This window comes from Aphidius gifuensis, linkage group LG2, assembly GCF_014905175.1.
Source record: "Aphidius gifuensis isolate YNYX2018 linkage group LG2, ASM1490517v1, whole genome shotgun sequence".
Classification (NCBI taxonomy): domain Eukaryota; kingdom Metazoa; phylum Arthropoda; class Insecta; order Hymenoptera; family Braconidae; genus Aphidius; species Aphidius gifuensis.
In genome coordinates this window covers 4,711,909-4,728,728 of record NC_057789.1, presented here as the reverse complement: position 1 = coordinate 4,728,728, position 16,820 = coordinate 4,711,909, and the positions used below count along the sequence as shown (strand labels likewise).

Below are 16,820 nucleotides of genomic sequence, written 5' to 3'. Positions count from 1 at the left end.
ATAGAATGCATATATAGGTGTGTTTAATTTTGTGTTTTTTTTTTTTAATATAAATAAAATATTAATGTTTACGTTAATGCAAAATTTACACAAATGATTAGACCATAAATTATTAAAGCTAAAAATGCGGTCGACACATTTTGTATATAACTGTCCATCTATTTTCATGTGAAAAAAAAATAAAAAAAAAAACAAAATTTATATATAAGTTTTCAGGGCACGTTTTCGTCATTCTTGTGGATCCAAGAGCTGGAAAAATAAATGGTTCAAGTGAGGAATAAATAAAAAGAAGGGGGTAAAATTTTATCGATGGGACAGTTTGGGTGGTCTCGTTCCACATATCGATGCAATATATATTGAGCATGTCTGACACGTGCATTCCATCGTAAAAAAAAAAATTTAATATGAAATATTAAAATGAAAAAAAAAATAAATTATAAATTATATTTTTGAATATATAAAAAAAAATATTTAAAATTGCTCAAATAAAAAAAAAAAACAAACAAATTTTAAGTCATTATATGTTATTGTAGAGTATCCACACAAATTGACACTAGTATGTTGAAATAAATGTGTTGAGAATAAAACGTGTGGTATTCAATGATCGGAGGAATCGACCGACTGACCGAGCTAACATTCATCTTCTTCCTCATTCACATGTGTAAATAATTTATTTGTATTTTATTTATTTTCTTGTATTATATATTTAGTTGATGCTTGGTTGTATGACCTACACCTATCACGTTGTTGATGCTAATGTTGTTGATAATGATGATGATGATACATCATATAGTATTTCTTGAAATTAATGTTAACTAATGTCACATACGTTTATATTATTGAAAACCAAACAAAGTGCCATATTACTTGAGACAGTCTTTTTTATATGTACGACTTAAATTTTACATACTTACGCATGTACAAAATGCGTGAGGAGTAACAATGTCAAGTTACTCAGGTCGTTGTTTCACGCTAAAAAAAAAATCATATATACGTGATGTAGATACATTCTATTAACATCAAAACTTGGTAAGGTTTATAAATAAATTTAATTTTTCAAAATTCAACAAAACGCTTCTTTTTATATTCTTGATTTTGATTGTTTTTTTATTTCTTTTTTTTACCTCTTTGTATATATATATATTTTTTTTTTTGTTCCTTTTTTTTCTATACAAAACGAAAAAAAAAATAAAAACATCAATTAATTTTAATCCAGATTATTATTTATTATTATTTTTTTTTTATATTGCAATTTATTGAAATTATTTAATTCATTTGAAAGCTGTGTATTTGAATTATTGGAAAATTAATAATAATATTTTCTTGTTTTGCTTTTATTGTGCATGTTGCTTATTGTGAAATGGCAGATATATTATTATTAATTAATCAATACATAAAATTGCTAAAACAAGCATTTAATTTTAATTTTTTTTCTTTTTCTTTCGATGCTGTTAAAAATATATTTACAATTTGCATTCATATGACTTTTCTTTTTATTTTATATATACCTAACTGAGAAGGTTTATTTAATTTTTTCATGTTTATTATTTTTAACAACATTTATAGCAATCTTTCAAGTACCATCTCTTATTTACAATGATATAACCCGCGGTGTGTTTTACACTTGTATATAGCGTCAATTAATCGATGGTAACAGATGCATTTTGTTGACCTGATTCCGAAATACAAATACTTTACAATTCAAAGTCTTGTTTTTTTTTTAATTTAAAATAAAATTAAAAAAAAATAAAACATCTTCGCTTTGTTTTTATAAAACTTGCGCTAAAAAAAAAAAAAAAATTATATAAATAATAAAAAACCGTTCGATATTAATATTGTTTGTTCTTTTTAAATATTTCTCAATTAACTTGCTGCAAATTTTTTTTTTTTTTTTCCGCAGACAATTCAATTCATTTTCCATACATTTATTCTCTCTGTTTTTTTATCCAGTCAATTTTTAAATTTTAAAAATTTTTAAATACATAATATATTAAGATATAATAAATCCAACTATGCAGATAAAACTGCGATTAATTAATTGACAAAGTAATAGTACTTGTAATAATGTACACATTTTTTGTATTTTTTTATTATTAATAATTTTAAATTCATTATTTATTCATCAAGTATTTTAAATGTCTTTTTTTTCCCGTTCTTTTTGAGGTCAATTGCTTTATTGAAATTTATAGAGCTTCATCTATCAAACGTCAAACGATACGCACAGTCAAATTACTTTCTATATGGCCTACACAAAAAAAAAATGAAATATAAATAAATAAATGTATACATGATAATATAAAATGAAAAATAAAAAATAGGGACACGCTGGTATTGATTTTATTTTGTCAAATTAATTGGTGATTCTTATTGTCGATTAATCATTTGCTTTTGAAAGGCATACATCAATTTTTCATTTCTATTAATTTTTTTATTCTTTTGTTTGTTTTTTTTTTTTTCGAACTTGTACATGATCAAATATATAAAAGTCATTAATGAATGAAACATCGATATTAAAACACTGATATTATTCATCATTATTTATTTTTTTATTTATTTTATTTATTTTAATGCAGTTAAAGTGTAAATAAAGGCATTTGTCACTGCATCATAATATGTGTGTTGATTGCACAAAAGTTTGACGAAGAAAGCGAGATAAATTTATGTTAATAGCAATGTGCGTTTTATTGTTTTCTATTTTTTTTTATTTCATCAGTTTATTGTACAACGTACACACAATGGCCAATGTCAATTTAAACATAAACCTTGAATAATTCAAGTGTTTTGCTGGGTGATTGGGAGTGGAAGCTATTATTTATGTGACGTAGTGTAAATAGACACAGTTGAATGACTCGAATGTTCAATAAATCTACAAGGCGATAATTCAATAGTTGAATAGACAAATTAATAAAATTAAATTTATCATTTATTATAATTCCAGCATCAAAAAAAAATTCTATTAAATTTTAATAAACTTGAAAAGTAAAATAAAAAATCATCTTGCTTTTTTTAGTCTCATAAATAAATCAATGAAAAAGAAAAAAAAAATATATGTATATAAATAAAAATAAATAAAAACTGCATCAAAAAATTAACTATATAAAATAAAAGAAAAAAAATTAGTTTTTCTTTACGCAAGTGCTGATGCAGGAAGTGAACTGTGCTTTGGTTTAGTTTTATTTAAAAAAACTTTAATGCAACCATTAAAATCAGCACTGACTAAAACATGACCACCACAACCTTTTGTTCTTTGTTCAACAACTGGATCAACTGGATTTGCTGTTGCACCACCACCAGATTTAAAATTTTTACCATCATCACGTCCTTCCCACTGTTCACGTGCTTCAATTTGTCGTATAATTGTATCTGGATTTGGTGCAAATACAGCACATGTTACAACAGCATTATGAGCTTTAATACCTTCCCAAAAATCATTACGATCACGTCTTACACTTGAAAATTTTGAATAATCATGATGTGTTTTCCATATATAAATACATTGATTTTCTGAACCAGCAACAATATATTGTCCATCTGGACTAAAACTTGCTTTAATCTGACTACTAACATTAACATAGCCTTTATATTTGCATGATAAATTTAAATCCCTGAGATCATAAAGACGTATTCTACTATCATTTGATGTTACTAATATTTTATCTTCACCTGGCATTGGTTCAATACCACTTATTTTTCTACCACGTGAATTTTTACCTCTTGTTGATCTAACATCAATTTGTGTATGATATTTTAATTGATCAGTATTATAAAATATACAACGTCCATCATAAGATCCAACAACAGCAAATTTACCATTTTGACAAAAATTTGCAGCTGTTATTAGTTTTGTTTGTCCATCAACTTCATTCCATACAGCAACTTTTTTATCAGGTATATTCCATAGTCTTAATTTACCATCTAATGAACCAGATAAAAAATATCTATCATCACGTGGATGAAATACAATTGCTGTTACAAAATCAATATGTTGAAAACAGCATAAACATTCTTTTCTTGATATATGCCATAATCTAACTGTTTTATCCATTGATGATGATAATACAAAATAATTTTTTGACCATGATACATCAAGTAAATCAGATGTATGTCCAGTATACATACAAAATGGTTTTGGCATAAATGGACTTTTTGTACCTTCAATTTCACTTAATGCACTTGCAGCAACATTTGGATCTTCAAGTGATTGTTGTGATACAAGTGATTCTTGTGATGGTGTTGGACTAACTTTTTCAGCATTATATTTTGTTCTCATATCTTGAAAATATGTAAATGCATCACGTAATATCCATATTCTTAATACACGATCTTGTCCAGCAGTTGCTAATAATCTACCACATGCTGAAAATTTCATACACCAAACTGGGCCAACATGTTCACCACTTAAATCTTGTACATGTTGTAAACATGAAAATTCATATGGTCCTTTATGACTATTTGATGCTTTTAATTTAATAACTTGTGGTTCACCTGGATAAACATCATCAACAATATCCATAACATCTTCTTTATGACGAGCATGTGATACTTCTTCTGCAATTGATTTTGCTTTATCCATTGTTTTTTTAACTGTTGAACCAAGAAAACGTTTAAATTTTTGAGTTTTTTTACGTACACGACCAACAGCAACATCTTCATCTGGTGGTAATGATGACATTTTACTATCAACACTCTCTTCATCACTTTCTTTTTCTTTTTCTAAACTTGAATTACTTGCATATTCTGATGTTAAACGCATTATATGTAAAGACAATGGATTCATACACTGTGGTAATTTATCCTCAGCAATACTCAATGGTACTCGTTCACCAGTATCAAGATTTAATACAGTCACTTGTTCCAATATTTCCTAAAGAACAAAAACAGACAAACATTAATAATAATTGAACAACAACAATAGCCAATTTATATATTTGTTAAATAATAAAACGAGCATTATTATTACCATATCAGTTAAACGTTTTCCTGAGTCTGTTCTAGTTCTTACAAACATATTCAATTGTTTAACCATATCCTGATCACCAGCAGACTTGCGTCTTTCACGTGAACCATGTGGTATCATACCAGGTATTCTTTGTGGACCAAGAGAATATCTTCCAATACCATTACTTGATATTGAACCATATGGACTACTTGATTTATGACTTGATCGAAGATTCAATATTTCAGCTTTCATTCTTTCCAATCTTTCAAGATCATCAAGTGATGGACCTTGTGCTTTTGATTTATCATCATCCTATTTTACATAATATTCAATAATTAACATTATTATTTAACAAAAAAATTAAATGGAATTATACAAAAGATACTAGTGGGAATCTACTGGCACAATTTAGCAATAAATATCTACAAGGAAAAAAAAAACAAATTTAAAAGCCAAAAATAAATAATTATAGCAAATCAAATACCACCAAATTTCAAAAACAAACTGCGAATAAAAAAATTCTTAATACCAAATATTATTTAAACACAAGCAACTCGTAATTACTTTTTTGTTTGTTTTTTTTTTTTCAACACTGACCCGATCAAATCGATGTGCCAGTAAAAATCCTTTTGAGGGTGATAGTTGAACTGGTATTTTTTCGTCCTTGAAGTAAAGAACGTAATTACTTCTAGTAAAACTTGCCTGGGGCTTAACGACGTACTGACCCTTAGTGGCTGATCTAATGTCTAATGAATGTTCAAATTCACGTGTTATTGATTCAATTGTACTTGCTGGACTTGGCAATAACAATATGGGTTTTGTTCCTTCTGCAGTTGTTGGCTAAAAGAAATTATAAATATCATTTTAATTTTTTTTATTTCAATGTAATATTATAATAAAAAATTTATATAAATATTTAAATTTGATCTTACAGCAAGATCAGTTGGTGTTTGTGGTTTTGATTTTTTTTTTCTTCTTGGTGGTGCTACAGGTGCTGTTGTATCTTGTTGACAACAATCAATTGTTTTACTATTATTTTTAGTACTTGCAATAACATCAGGTTCTTGTAAAATAACATTACTATCACATTTTGATGTATAATCATCTTGACCATTAGCTGAACTTGAATCTTGTACAATATCACCTGACAATGTTAATACACTTGATGATTGTGATAATTTACCTGATATTGAATCATCATCTTTAATTTGTGTACTTGTTGTTGGTATTAATATTTGTGATTCTTTAGTTACTGGTGTTATTGGTGGTATTATTGCTGATGCTGCATCACTGCTACCACCAAGTATTCTACCAACTCTTCCTAATGATGTCATACTAATTAAACTCATTGTATCATGTTCAATTATTCTAAATGGATGTGATGTTTTTGATGGAGCTGCATAAATACCCTCAACTGATGATGTTTGACTATCTGGTGGTGAATTATTTATTGGTATATCATCATCTTCAGTTTCCATACGTTGACGAAGATCAAGAAATTTTTTTCTACTAACAATTTTATTTGATATTGCTGATTTTGCATCATCATCCTGCTAATTAATATAATTATTTTATTATTTCCATAACATAATAATAATAATATACCTATAACTTAAAAAAATAAATAAATACCAATTTTTCAGATGATAATTTTCTTTCAGGCTCAACATGATTTGTTACTTTTACCAATGGTTTTGGATCAGCTGGTTTTAAAAATACACTGTCATCTGGTTGATTTATTGGTGTTAATAATTGTTTATCATTTTGTGTGTCATCTAGTGACAGTGATGATTCCTTAACCTTACTACGTCTGTAAATATAATATTTTTAATTTTCATTTACCAATTTGGTTTATTTATTTTTTCAAGGTAAATAAATATGACATTGATGTCATCAAGAAAAAAAAATAGCAAAGTAATGACAGCATACTCCAGAAATAAACAAAACATATGTAATCACGAGTTTAAATTTATTTTAAAATAGGTGTGGAATATTTTTAATATTTCAATTAATATTATTAACAAATTACCTGGTGTTTCGTTGAGTACTGTCATCCTCGGCATCAAAAAATTCATCAGTATCACTACTTTCAGACATGATTGCCGACTGGTGTCTTTATCCAGTCCACCAGGTCTGATCAGCATTGGAAATTAAACAATTTTCGTTATTTTCAAGTACTTATTTGCTCTTTTTTTATTTTTTTATTCACACTCCAGATATCAATGTTTTTTTTTCTCTAGTTTATTTATGACTATTGTTATTATTTAACATCAATGACAACTGCCAAAGTGCCAACTGGTCGAGATACACTGTAGTTACTCTGGAAGTCAACTGAGTTGAGCCTAAATGGTCACATAACACAGTCTGTTTTTATGACAAGAATACTCACTATTAAAAATTTTACTGTATTTACAATTAATTCCTGTTAATTGTAAATTGTAATTCACCAGAATTATTTATCAATATTATTATTATTATTGTTATTATTATTTTTGTGTAAACATTACCGACCAAGTTTTTAAAAATTAAAAATGGTGGCCAATTTTATTATTTATAAATATTTTCTTTTAATACCTATAAATAAATTGTTTTCAAATATAAATATTATTATTTATTGTAAATAATAATATTTAATAATTAGTTTTATAACTTGAAAGATATTTTTACTCCAAAAAAATTGTTTTATTGACTGAGTTTATAAAAAATGAATTTAGTTAAATATTTAGTCACTCAAAGCAGCACACACAAAACAAAAAATTTTTGTGAAAATATATATTTTTGCGATAGCCAATCGTTAAGCAACTTTTCGTAAAAGATTTTGATGATTGGTTGTTTATTAATTATCAAACGAAGTTGAGTTTTTTTTTTTTTTCTTTTTTTTTGCTACAGTTCAGTAGACAGTCTTGTAAACTCTCATGCATTCTGCATGTCGTAACGTAGTGGATTCATTTATTCCCGTCACACACATAAGCAAGATGGAGGATCTCGCAGTCGAAGTATGCGGCGAAAACGGAGCGTATTATAAGGTTTGTTATGTGATAAGTATAACAAATATAACGTCAAAATAAACAGTGATATAATCATTGTTAATTAATTAATATTTTAAGTGTTTTTATTAATAATAAAAGGGTGTACTTTGAATTTTTTTTAAACTTTTAATATGAGCTTCAGTGGTAGAGACAACGCGCGGCTTCTACGACGCCATGTCTCTTGTTTGACAGGGCGTGATTTTTTTTATTATTTTATCATTAAATTTTTTATTAATTTGTGATAATTTTATTATAATAAATTGTGTTGATTTATTTTTTTTTATTTTATTTTTTTTGTTAATCAGTTAATTTAAATGTGTTGTGAATATAAATTTTTTTTTTACATCAACAAAATTCAATAAATCATTGTTATTTTACTTAAAAAAAAAAAAATATTGTTTATATTTTCATTATATTAATTTTATTATCAGCTTTATATAAATTTTTATTTTTTTTATTCTCAAGGCACATGTCACAGATGTATTCGAAGATGAAGTATTGGTAGCATTTGTTAATGAGTAAGTAATTTTTATTTTAAATTGTTTATATATCTTGGTTTTTTAATTTAAAATATAAGAAAAGTCGGCATGCAGCTGACGAGCTCCATTTGTTTATCATTAATTTGACTAATGATTAGATAAAAAAATTTTTGAGTCAAATGATTTTTTTAAACGTTATTTTGACAGTTTTTTAAATTTATTTCATAAAAATTTGTTTATCAAACAAAGGAATGTTGAGTCATGTTCCTTTGTTCTTTTTTTTTTTTTTTTCATTTTGGAGCTTTTCGTTTGCTTTAATATTTTTTTCATCTACATGTTTTTTATATAAACAAATTCAATTAATTAATTAATTGTAACTTGATTTGTATTTTGCATTAAAAAAAAAAACCCTTTTTATTTAAATATTTTTATTTAATATTTTTGTTGTTTGAAATTAACGAATTACTCCAAAATATAATGGTTATTTAATTTTTTTAGCTGGCAACCAGAATCAAAATTTTCATTTGCTCAAGTAAGATTACCGGCACAAAATGACTCAAAAGCAGAATATCAACAAGACCAAGAAGTTGAAGTATACTCAAGGGCCAACGACACGGAAGCGTGTGGTTGGTGGAAGGCAATCATCAAGGTACTATCATAAAAATAATCAATACGCATGATAAATATTTCATATTTTATATTATATTTAATTGTTATATATTATCTAGATGATTAAAGGTAACTTCCAAGTTGTTGAATACCTCGGTTGGGAAAATTACACAGAAATTGTTCCTGAAGATCGTACCAGAATGAAAAATACAAATCCACCAATTGATAAAAATACATTTTACAAGATGGAATTAGAAGTACCTGAAGACATACGAGAATTGTAAGTTAAATAATTTTTTAAATTTAACATTTGTTTATTATTCATTTGACAATTTTTTTAAATTAATTATATTTACAGTGCTAAATTAGAAGGTGTACACAAAGAATTTCAAAAAGCAACATGTGCAGCTTCTTGTCGTTACATACCAGAAAGAGGAGTATTATTATTACTATCACGTAATGAAAATATGCTACGACACAGTAGTATGATGAAAGAAATGTACTTCCGAAATCTGTCACAAAAGGTAAATATAATCAAATGATTTATCAAACAAGCCAACTTTTGTTTTTTATATTTAAAAAAAAAAAACAGTAAAATGAATTTATTTATTATTTGAATAAAGGTTCTATTGTTGAAAAAAACTGAAGAAGCAGCTCGTCAACTAGAGTCAACAAAACTTCAAACAACAGGAGGGTGAGTAACAAATTATTTTTTTTTTTTTAATAAACTTTATCTTATCTTTTCTTGTCATTGTTGGCAAAAAATAAAAAGAAAAGAAACTCGAGTTTTTTTACGCGATATTTCGAAAATTATGTCGCATTGATATTTGTTTATTTTAATATGTTATATTTTATTTTTTACCTGGTCGTTATATCAATGTTCCGGCTGTCTATCTATGAGCAGCTACATGTCAGCCTCCAAATGCATTTTAAACTTTTATATTTTTGTTTCAAACAATTTTATGTTTCTCTGTCTCTCCCTCTTTATCTCACTGTGTATATATTCATCAATAAAAAATAATAATGCCAATGACATTTGACAATAATAATATTGATCTGAATTTGGTGACATGGATGTATGATATTATTATAATAAATAATTTATAAAATCAAGCTTCATTTTAACAACATGATGCACGCGCACTTTGAAACTTTTCTTTCCAATTTCAGCAAATTTAGATCATCAAACTTTAATTATCAGCGTGTCTCAGACTTTGAGACAGGAGCCAGGGATAATTCAAGGTGAGATGTTATCCATTCTCATCACGAATTCGTGCTATCTTTTTTTTTTATTTTAAAAATTTAAAGTTTTTCTAAAAAGTAATTAATTCAAATAAAATAAGACATTTGCTCGTTGCTACTTGTGAATGTTCGAGTTAATTTGCATTAAAAATGCGTGTTTGATAAGTTTTATGGAAAAAAAAAAAAAAATTCGATTAACGACAAACCGATTATTTGTGCATGCCTTATCGACATGTGTAGTTCAGTTAAAAATAACTAGCGTGTGCATTAAATTATATATTTTTAAATTTTCAATTTTATAAAGCAAAATGTATTGATAATTTTTTAATTTTAATTTTTGATTAATGCTATTTTGTAGTGATCGTAATAAGCGTGATAATTATTCTGACTCTCTGGCTCTGTCTCAAAAAATTATTTACAAAAAATATTATTTATTTATCAAATTTCTATGTGTTTTATTTTTGTATATTTAAGTTTTTTTTTCTGTAGGAATTATGGCTAATTTTTTTATTCAATTTATGTTTGAGATACACTGATATTTAAATTTTATCAACTTGAAAATTTTTATAATAAATATTAATTTATTTACCAATCACCAAATCTCAAATTAATTTTATTTAAATAATAAAAAACAAATAGGTCATGTAAAAAAAAGAGCATTAAGTTCCACTTGTTTATAACTTTATTTTTTTTTTTTTTCGAAACAACGTGTAACATTTCTCTATTCAATTTTCAATGAAAGCTTAAGCAAAGTTTATTCACTTGTATATTTATTTCATCCTCATTGCTTGATGTATTGAATAAACTTTATTGATTTATTCGTAGAATTCGTTATCTCACGTGCATGGAGTACAGTTGCATGTGATGTTTAATTATTAACTAATCACATTTGCATTCCAGAAAATTTAATCATAAACAAAAACATGTATCGATTTTATTTTTCGTTTGTTGTTTTTTGTTTTTTATATTTATTTTTCTTGTGCCTGTGATAAGTACTTTGTAACTATTAATTATTTATATTCTTAATTTTTATTATTTATTTTTTACTCGTATAGATATACAGACGAATTTAATGTTCGTGAAGATCTCATGGGTTTAGCTATTGGTGCACATGGAGCAAATATTCAACAGGCAAGAAAAGTCGAGGGCATCACAAACATTGAGCTGGAAGAAAATTCGTGTACATTTAAAATTTATGGCGAGGTATAATACAATCATTATCATTTGTAGTTTAAAAATACTTTTAATACTTTAATTTCAATTAAATAATTTTTATTTTTTATTATTGTACAGACACAAGAAGCAGTTAAAAAAGCACGCTCAATGTTGGAGTACAGTGAAGAATCCATACAAGTTCCCCGAGTTTTAGTTGGCAAAGTCATTGGAAAAAACGGTCGTAACATTCAAGAAATTGTTGACAAGAGTAGTGTGGTAAGTAAAATTTAATTTTCATTATTATTTTTATTATTATTTGTTTATTGATTTAAAAAAAAAAATTAGTTTGTTTGAGTTTATGACATTTTATATTGTCAAACTTTATATTTATTATTTTTATTTTTATGTTTATTACTCGCATATTTGCGAAATAATTTTTTGCAATAAGTTTTTTTGTAAAAATTATTATAAATTTTTTAATGAAAAAAGAAAATGATAATACTTTTTATTTGTTTCTTTGAAAATTTTTTAATTTTATTAATTAAATTTTGATTTTTGCAATGATCTTGTTTATTGCAGGGAATAATTCAAGGGAAATTTTAATTGAATTAATAATTATAGTCTTACTTATTGCAACAATATTTCAATAGAGTCATGAATAGTTTTTTTGTTAAAAAAAAAAAAAAAGTAAAAATTATAAAGAAAAGTTTAAAAAATAAAAATAATATTGTAGAATTTTGTCATGTGTGACATACAGTGCATTGTTTGTTCTCGGTAGATAACATCTGGCTCGAGTGGGAATGTACATACTGATAGAGTAAGTATATTACCTTATACTGTTTGTGCCTTTATTTCATCTGTACCATCAAGAATTTAAAAAAAAAAATTAATTTGCCAAAAATAATTGAATAGAAAAGAAAAAAAAAAAAGAAAGAAAAACTACATAAATAAATTAATAAATTAGATACTTTTTAAAATTAAACATTCGTAAACTTATGTGAATGTTACATGAACCACTCGGGCCAGTTTTTATTTCCAAATTGGCTTTGATACATAAGTCATTTAACAAAAGATACGTATAAAATTATTTAACATTCGAAAATAAAACTTTCAAAATTCAAAAAAAGGTAGGAGACATTTTTTCGATGTTCAGTAGTAATTGGGTTTTCAAAAAAAAAAATTAAAAATTTTAAATAAAATTAATTTTGTTTGTTTTTTCTTTTAGTTTTTTATTTTTTTTTATTTTTTTCAATTGTTTTTTTTTTTTTTTTATTCAAGTCTTCATTTTTATATATGATGAATTGGTAAAAATTAAATTTTCATTTCACATCATATTCATTTCTTTTAGGCTTAAATATAAGGGTGAAAGAGAAAAAAAAAAAATAAAAAAAAAATAGTAATTGTAAATATAATTCAGAATAAAGAAGACGACGTATTTTTTTTTTGTTTGTTACTTTAGGTGAGAGTTAAAATTGAAGGTGACAATGAACCACAGCCTACAATACCTCGTGAAGAAGGTCAGGTACCTTTTGTATTTGTTGGCACTGTTGAGAGTATTGCAAATGCCAAGGTTTTCCTCGAATATCACTTATCATGCTTAAGGGTATATAAATATATTTTTTATCAATAAATTCATTAAAATATATTCTATTTATTATAGATAATTAAAATAATATTTAATTATAGGAAGTTGAACAAATTCGACAAGCAAAATTAGAAATTGATCAGCAATTAAGATCAGTAATGCATGGATCAACAACAGGACCAATGCCAAGTTTTCCACCAACGAGACGTGGTGGATCATCAGGACCAGATGAAAATTCTGGTGGACGTGGTGGACGAGGAGGACAATCAAGAGGTCGAGGAAGGGGCAGGGCCCCAGCAAGACACAATACCGGTAATTATGATTGTTTACAAATGATTGTTTGTTTTATTTTTCTCATTATTAATAAATTTTTTTTTATTACACAGGAAATCGTAGAGACACATTAGATGGTAATGATGATCGAGTTCGTGATATGCCACCTCGAGGAGGACACCATCAAGGAGGTCACCAAGGCCATCAAGGTCATCAGGGTCATCAAGGTACAGGTGGTTACATGGGAGGAAGACAAGGTAGACCACCACCACAAAGACGAGATCGTCGGGATGATCGACGTCGTACCACTGATGACGAAGAAACAGTACTTGATAGCCAAGATGGAAACAACATGGACAGAGGTAAACTCATATAACATTTAAAATAGATTAATAATAATTAATTAAATTATAAATAAATTATTTTTTATTTTTATTTTTTTATTAACAGGAAATAACTCAGGACCTAATGAACAATCTATAATTGTAACTAAGGATGGTTCAAATATATCAAATGACATAAGTTCAAATAATGGTGGTTCACAAGGTCCAAAGGGACAACGAGAACGTCGTCGTGATTGGCGTACACCACAAAATAACAAACCCAAGGAAGCAATGGTTAATGGTACCAGTGGTTAAAAAGACAATTTTTTTTTTTTTCCATTATTAAACTTCAAATTGCATTAGTGTCAAAGATATTTTATTGCAAGCTGAATGTTATTGATATTAACGAGGATGAAAACAAAACTAAAAAAAAAAAAAAATTAAAAAAAAAACAAAAAAATATTTAAAAAAACAAAAAAACAACAACGTACATATACTTATAACTTTATTGAAGATTAAGAGAAATAAAAAAAAATGATTAAAAATCAAATATTATGATAAATGAAGGCTTATCAACATCAAAGTACTGAGAAAAACATGACGAAATAACCTGGTGATTAAAAGACAAATAAAATGGCTTTGAAAAACGGCATTATTATTGATAAATATGATATGATGGTTTGGATTTACATATTTGTTTTATGAAACTCTGCTGCTAACTGATATTGGATGAAAAAAAAAAAGCCACAATTGTTATCAGTAAGTTAATTAAAATAAAAACAAAATAATTAATAAATAATAAAAATATCATTTCATCATTCTACTTAAATAAAAGTAATGAAAAATAATAAAAAAAATTTAAAAACATATTGAGGAGATAAAGTGAATCACATTTAAGGACATATTTAATATTCATTTGCGTGTGATTTAGTTTGATAAAAGAAAATAATGGTTTGATAAATATAAACATTTCATTGGGAGTATCAAGGAATGAGACAAAAGATAAAACTAAATAACAAAAAACGCACTAATGAAGATAAAAAAAAAAACAGCATACAATTATTCGAATCAAGAGGTGATTTATTCCAGTTAAAAAACAAATATATACTGCGAGGAAATTATCACGAGACTTTCCCGAATTGTGAAACTGTGCCTCACATTTTTTTTCTTTTTTTTTTTCTTTTTAAAAAACTATAATACCTAGACAAAAAAAAAAAACATAAACGATCAGATTTAAATGGAGAATTGATATTTGCAATGATTAAAAATTTTTGCAAAAGTGAATGATCATTTAAAAAATTATCATCGTTTACAAAAAAATTGCAGTGTCATTAGCTCAAACTTAATTTCCATGAACTGTTTGTTTATTCATTCCCAATGATGTTCCTTCTTTTTTTTTTTTTTTTTAATTTTTTTTCATAATGTTAAATTGTTTGTCTTTTTAATTTTATTTTTTTTTTGTTTGTTATTAATTATTATTATTTTTTTCTACAGTACTCTCAATGTTTCTATTCTGAGAGATAAATAATTAGTTTGTACTCAATTTAAAATTACCTATCTAATTAATTGGTATAAAACAATGAAAAGAAAAAAAAAATAGTTACATGTAATGAAACAAAGTAATTGACAGTGTATTGTTTTTTCTATTTAATATTATATTATATAATAATTATTATTATTTTTGTGGTTTAAATTGCTTGCTTGTTTTTTTTTTTTTCGTTATTTCGATAAAGAAAAAAATCATCATCATCAACAGTAACTTATTTATAACTAATGTTGATGAATAAAAAAAAATTTTTTTCTACAAAAATTTAAAGCAGGAATTTCTAGGTGATTGATAGAAAAAAAAAATTAATAAAAACATCGGAAATTTAAGCCTAAAAAAGTACACGAAAATAAATTATGAAAAAGTAAAAAATAACAACTTCATGTATTTAGCGATAGCAATGTATGATGTGCCAGACAGAAAAAGAAAAAAAAAAAAAACAAAAAAAAAAATTGATACATGTTTTATGATACCTAGCAAGTGCAGACTTAGCACATTACCTTTATTAAAAGAAATATTTACCTTAAATATTACCTACTTAGTCGAAAAAAAAAAAAAAAGATAATTAAAAAAAAAATTACATAAAATATGTGGATGTCTGAAAAAATAAACTAGCTTTACTATACTAAGCTATCAAAAATAAAATTAAAGGAAAAACAAATCAATATATAAAAGCGAAAAAAAAAAACAAATAGATGATCATTTTTCCAGCATTTAAAAGTAAAAAAAATTATTGTAAAATTAAATTTTACAATAAATATGGTTGTCTTTAAAACTTTTATTCCGGACATGACAACAACTTAATCGGACGTGTCTTAAATTGAGTCATTGCAAATTATAAAACACACTGATGATGGTTGATTGCAAAAAAAAAAAAATATAAAAATAATTTAAAAACAAAAAAAAAAAAACGTATTTTGACACCTTAAATAATTGTAAACTGATAACTACGTAGCTGCCAATATTTGTTAAATGATATATGACAAAAACAAAAACAAAAAACGTTAATGGAAAAAATAAATAATATATCAATTCGTTTTTGGCAGCCAAGGAAAACTGAGATATCCCCCGACTTGCTTGTTTCAGATACATTTGTATTGATTGCATTTGTGCATAATTTAAGGAATAAAACATTTCTGTACATAATCATTTGTCCGTATTATTCTTTATGATGATAATAATAATTATTGTGTTATCAAATTAAAATTAATTATTAATAATACATGTGTATTTTTCAATTTTTAAAATAATTAATTTTTCTCGTTATTCAAAAATATAAATTTTCAAATAAGAAAAAACAAAACATGGCATCATCATTTCATAAAAAAAAAAAAAAAAATTTATAAAAAAATTCATGACTTAGTAGTTGTAATTATTTTATTCATTATATATAATTATTGTTATTTTTCTACTTTTTAATTTGTTTAGTATAAAAAACGAAAAATTATTTTTAAATATATAGATATGCTTAAAAAATAAATACAGATATTTCGAGTCTGTTTATTGATTTTTTAAAAATAATTTAATTAATTTACATTCAAGTATATTTTATTTATATTTAATAAACAACAATATTTTAAAATTCACCGCTCTTTGCCATTTTGTAGATAAAGTAGAATTTTACATTATCAACTTAATTG

At 25.4% G+C, this 16,820-nt stretch overlaps 2 protein-coding genes across 10 annotated transcripts; one reads left to right on the top strand and one right to left on the bottom strand.

Moving 5' to 3' along the window:
* Window positions 1-1,567: 1,567 nt before the first annotated feature.
* On the bottom strand, window positions 1,568-7,623 carry LOC122848540 (WD repeat-containing protein 44). 6 transcript variants are annotated; one of them, XM_044146674.1, is made up of 7 exons: window positions 7,329-7,377; window positions 6,969-7,259; window positions 6,572-6,749; window positions 5,872-6,492; window positions 5,504-5,779; window positions 4,961-5,251; window positions 1,568-4,864 (listed from the first exon to the last, which is right to left on the bottom strand). In XM_044146674.1, exons 2-7 carry the CDS (start codon window positions 7,034-7,036, stop codon window positions 3,128-3,130), a joined length of 3,171 nt encoding a protein of 1,056 aa, XP_044002609.1. In that variant the 5' UTR covers window positions 7,037-7,259; window positions 7,329-7,377; the 3' UTR covers window positions 1,568-3,127. The 6 variants fall into 6 exon arrangements, with proteins under 6 accessions (XP_044002609.1, XP_044002612.1, XP_044002611.1 ...); XM_044146677.1 differs by having other exon boundaries at window positions 5,537-5,779; window positions 6,969-7,623; XM_044146676.1 differs by having other exon boundaries at window positions 5,872-6,489; window positions 6,969-7,403.
* Window positions 7,624-7,733: 110 nt separating this feature from the next.
* LOC122848538 (synaptic functional regulator FMR1) lies at window positions 7,734-15,760 on the top strand. 4 transcript variants are annotated; one of them, XM_044146670.1, is made up of 14 exons: window positions 7,808-7,965; window positions 8,434-8,486; window positions 8,946-9,096; window positions 9,176-9,336; window positions 9,415-9,580; window positions 9,680-9,750; window positions 10,227-10,298; window positions 11,354-11,501; window positions 11,592-11,729; window positions 12,232-12,270; window positions 12,913-13,056; window positions 13,140-13,350; window positions 13,425-13,673; window positions 13,762-15,760. In XM_044146670.1, exons 1-14 carry the CDS (start codon window positions 7,855-7,857, stop codon window positions 13,947-13,949), a joined length of 1,902 nt encoding a protein of 633 aa, XP_044002605.1. In that variant the 5' UTR covers window positions 7,808-7,854; the 3' UTR covers window positions 13,950-15,760. The 4 variants fall into 4 exon arrangements, with proteins under 4 accessions (XP_044002608.1, XP_044002607.1, XP_044002605.1 ...); XM_044146672.1 differs by lacking the exon at window positions 10,227-10,298 and having other exon boundaries at window positions 7,768-7,965; XM_044146671.1 differs by lacking the exon at window positions 12,232-12,270 and having other exon boundaries at window positions 7,810-7,965.
* Window positions 15,761-16,820: the final 1,060 nt, after the last annotated feature.